The sequence below is a fragment of the Buceros rhinoceros genome, unplaced genomic scaffold (genome assembly GCF_000710305.1).
Source record: "Buceros rhinoceros silvestris isolate BGI_N320 unplaced genomic scaffold, ASM71030v1 scaffold5778, whole genome shotgun sequence".
In the NCBI taxonomy this organism is placed as follows: domain Eukaryota; kingdom Metazoa; phylum Chordata; class Aves; order Bucerotiformes; family Bucerotidae; genus Buceros; species Buceros rhinoceros.
The window spans coordinates 1-4,349 of record NW_010426213.1 but is presented as its reverse complement, the minus strand read 5'-3'; the positions used below and the strand labels follow the sequence as shown (position 1 = coordinate 4,349).

The window sequence follows — 4,349 nt, the reverse complement described above, 5'->3', positions numbered from 1 at the left end:
GCCGGCGCTGGCCGAGGCATTTGTGCCAGGGTGCCCTGTTCGCCCATCGGAACGCCGGTGTGCGTAGGGTGGCATCAGCTTACGGTGGTGCCGAACGGAAAAGGGAGCGGACAGCTGATTTTTGAGGCGCTTGATTACGGGGTTAGCCTGGGGAGGGATCGAAGCCCGCATCTCCCCAGTTTGGATCTTGGGGGGAGGGTGGGAGGGCTCGTAAAGATTTATTTCTGAAGCTGCCCGTTTCTGCCGTCCGTACACGTAGGCTGCAGATTTTACAGTGAGCTCTCGTTTAACCAGGGCAGCTTCTTTGCTGGTCATAGAATGATGACGTTCGCCTCCTTTCCCTTGCGAAATCTCTGCGCATTATGTGACTAGTATTTGCCCTTCATACGTATATATGTTAATCTTATATATGTATTAATCAATTTAAAAGGACATTTCTTTCTGTCCTGGAGTGCTTCCAGTTCAGCTCTACATCTTCTTGTGCGATCAAGTTTTTGATAGCCTCCCAGAAAAGAGAGCCGTATGTGTTTTAAATGTATCTGATTACAAACACAAGACTTTTTTCTGTATACTGTTAGTCTGATAACACTTGTTCCAAATTAAAAAAACCAAACCTGCCCTGCCTGAAGAAAAGCTTTAGTAAAAATAAAATCTAAGCCAAATGCTCCTTTCTATCTCCCTTCTACCTTAACACAAACCTAAAGAAAACTTCTACCTCATTTGGTGTTGTATTTTAATGTCTATAAAGTTTTAGATGCATGCAGCAAGTACAGCTGCATATCTAAGCTCTTCCTAAACTCCTCTATAAAGAATGGCTTCATAAAGTATGTGGTATTTCCATGTGCTGGTGCAAGGGAATCTTTGAATCTTTTTTAAAAACAATTTTTTTTTTTTATCATGTTACCTGAATTGGTTTTGTGAAGATGGTAAGCCTATGCTGCGTCAGGGTGACACAGGAGACTGGATTGGCACATTTTTAGGTCATAAAGGTGCTGTCTGGGGTGCCACTTTGAACACGGATGCCACTAAAGCAGCTACAGCAGCAGCAGATTTTACAGCGTAAGTGATTAACTGTCTTTGAAGTCTGTACTTTGATTTTTAGATCATAGTGCTTTTTGGAGATGTATAGCTATAGTAAATACCTGATTCATTTGTTTTTCTTTAGTTAGCTTATTTATGGATAGCTAAATTAAAACCTAGGCTTCTAGGTTCTTGAAAATAGCTACAGTTAATTCCGTCATGATTAACACCTATGATTGCTTCTGGATAAATATACTTAATTACCATGCTGGTTTGGTAGAATAACATTTCCATGTGCCTCTAAACTCTGGCACTGTAGTTACAGTAGAGGTGGAAGAGTGATTTTTATTTTACTTCTACCAGTTAGCTTCTTTTCTAGTACAAGAAAACTTGTGGAAATTCTAGTGAATTGTTTCTTTGATGTTTCTTTGTTGTTTGTTTGGGCTGTTTGCAGCATATGTTAGTATTTGGCAAGTTGAATCACTAGTTAGTAGATCTCTATTAATAAAGTTACAGAGAAGAACTGCCTTTGTCTTAAAACTAAAATGTTAATAAGCCTGCATTATCCTGAAGAAGAGGATAAAGGAAAACGGTGGGATAGTACAAAAAAAAGCTTTAGTGAAAACTTATAAAGTATTCTTCTTGACTAACTGGGTTATAACTTACAAGAATGTACCATTTATGATAAAATGTTATGATGATGTCAGGAAATACGGCTTACAAACTAATCCGGCTGTGCAGGTTGATTTGTCCTGGTGCTGCTAAGATATAACTGTTGTTTTCTCTTGCCGTTCAGTAAAGTGTGGGATGCTGTGTCAGGTGACGAACTAATCAGTTTGGCTCACAAGCACATTGTCAAAAGTGTGGATTTTACACAGGTAAGAAAAACTGTTATATCTTATTCACCAGAAAAGTAAGCTCTTGAGTGTGTTTTGCTATTAGTTACTTTTCTACTTTTTACATGTGTATCTTGACAGGCAGATAATCTGGCACACCACTTCCAGTTTTGGAGACTGTAGCTTAGATGTAATAAGTGCCTTTGCGGCTGTCTGAGAGAAAGAACTGTTGTTTTAAAACACATGGATGAAGGCTGGTATTTTGATTCAAAATAGAGTTGACCCTTTATAACTTCTGTTTCAGGATAGCAATTATCTGTTAACAGGTGGACAAGATAAACTCTTGCGTATCTATGACTTGAGCAAGCCAGAAGCAGGTGAGTCTGGTTTTAGAGCTGGTTCCTGTTTTTTGGAGTTAAAAGGTCTGCAATTAAGAGCTACTTCCTGTTATGAATCACAAAAGACAAAGTTGAGGATTGTTTCACAAATGTAGCATCTATAATCTTCTGCTGTAGTAAGATCTGTATGTTCTAAGCTTATGCTTTTACAAGTGAATTAGAGCTTATAATAGACTTCAAGGATTGCATAACACTCCACATATTTAAGTCTGTTTAAATTCATGTTGATACTGAACTATCGATTGATACAAAGCTAGAGAAACTTGATGTTAAACTAGTGAAGCTTTTTAAATTTAGGCAATCAGATATCCAGTTTACATTTATCCTGTTTCTGGAATAAGATCTAGAAAGAAGGTCATAAGTGCTTGAAGTGCTTTTACAGTTTCTAGTAAATGGAAATCTACATAGCTTAAGAAAGTGCCCAAACTGGTGCATGACATCATTTCATTTTCTTACATTAAGACCCTGACGTCATCAGTGGACATACTTCTGGCATTAAAAAGGCTTTATGGAGCAGTGATGACAAACAGATTCTTTCAGCTGATGATAAAACTGTCCGGTAAGAAAAAGAAAACTTTCCGTTTTCTAAGAAGCTCGTTTTTATTTATTGTCATAATCTACATGATGTGATATAGTTGTTTTTTTTATAAAGGATGTAAGTAACACAGGTTATTTGATCCTAGATTGTTATAGCTGCATGCCTAATGCAGTCCTTTTCTGCTGTTACGGACATTTTTAATTTAACCCTTCCCTGATAAGAAGAGGTGGTCTTTGGGAACCACGCAGCAGAATACGCTTCTGCCTTTTGTAATCCTAGAGAAGATGAATTATAGAGGAGTTCTTGTGCCAAGATATTGCTGCCTTGTCTTCTGTAATCCAGCCTTGCAAGGTGCACGAGGCACGGACTAGCTAGTCACTAGGAGAAAAAACTGGGAAGAGTATCCAGAAACAGTGCACTGTTGATAAACATTAGCCCTGTTTCTTGGCTATGCTGATAAGTCAAGTTTTATGTTGTAAAATGGCTCATGCAGTCACGGTGAAGTGTTCTATTTGCTTTATGCCCAATTGGTAGGAGATGTGCTGAAACCTAGACCAGTCTGGCTGCTGGGGAGATTAACTGGCAAAGACTGCTCCTCAAACTGTGCTGTCCAGAGAAGATGGGAAATGTGCCTTACTGCTTCCTCAGCTTTCTGGCTGATATGACCAGTGTCATCTCATGCCTCGCTGTCTCACCATTCTTATATTTATGGCACAAAGGAGAGAGAGTGATCATTTCTGCTTTGTGGAAGGAAGGGTGGGAGGGGGGAATCACTGGTGCAATTTCCCTGTACTCTCCTTTTCAGCTGCAGTTCCTTTCAGGTTCCTAATGCTGAAGGTAGGCAAGAGCCTAGTCTTGTTTATTTTACTCTGAATTGTAGAAATAGAAATCCAGCAGTCATCTATAAACATTCTTACTTGTCATAGCAGAACAATTTCTTTTCTGGTTAGATGGTTCTTGCACCCCTAGATAGAAAACTGTATTATCTTAAACGAATCTCTATTCTTAACGTAAATTGGCATTAGTACCTCTTTGACTTGTGAGGCAGAAAGGCAGAATGGAATCTTCAAGCCTTGCTTCTAGAAAGCTCTTTTGCTCAGAACACTTACAAGAAGATTTGAAATCTCCAAGAGAATCCTTGACTAGTTAAATGGTACATGTACCATTTAAGGTTGTTGCATTAAGCTTCAAAAGTAACAGTATTTTAAAGTACATGTGTCTTAAAAATTTGCCTAGGTGAGAATGAAGATAAGGATGCAGTTTCAAGCTGAAAGAGGGTAGATTTAGATTAGATATAAGGAAGAAATTCTTCACTATAAGGATGTTGAGACACTGGAACAGGTTGCCCAGAGAGGTTGTGGATGCCCCCTCCCTGGAAGTGTTCAAGGTCAGGTTGGAGGGGGCTTTGAGCAACCTGGTCTAGTGAAAGGTGTCTCTGCCCATGGCAGGGGGTTTGGAACTAGACGATCTTTAAAGTCCCTTCCAACTGTTGCGGTTTGAGAAGGGGGGCTTTTTCCCCCCGTACTGAAAGGATTCGACGGACTGGTTTTGGCTGGG

General features: G+C 39.4%; 1 protein-coding gene across 1 annotated transcript; it reads left to right on the top strand.

Moving 5' to 3' along the window:
• Positions 1-916: 916 nt before the first annotated feature.
• Positions 917-2,813, top strand: LOC104498078 (serine-threonine kinase receptor-associated protein-like; the record flags this gene model as incomplete). The annotated part of the gene is made up of 4 exons (XM_010141414.1): positions 917-1,059; positions 1,817-1,898; positions 2,161-2,233; positions 2,717-2,813. Coding segments are annotated over exons 1-4 (377 nt in total), but the record flags the coding sequence as incomplete, so codon positions are not given.
• Positions 2,814-4,349: the final 1,536 nt, after the last annotated feature.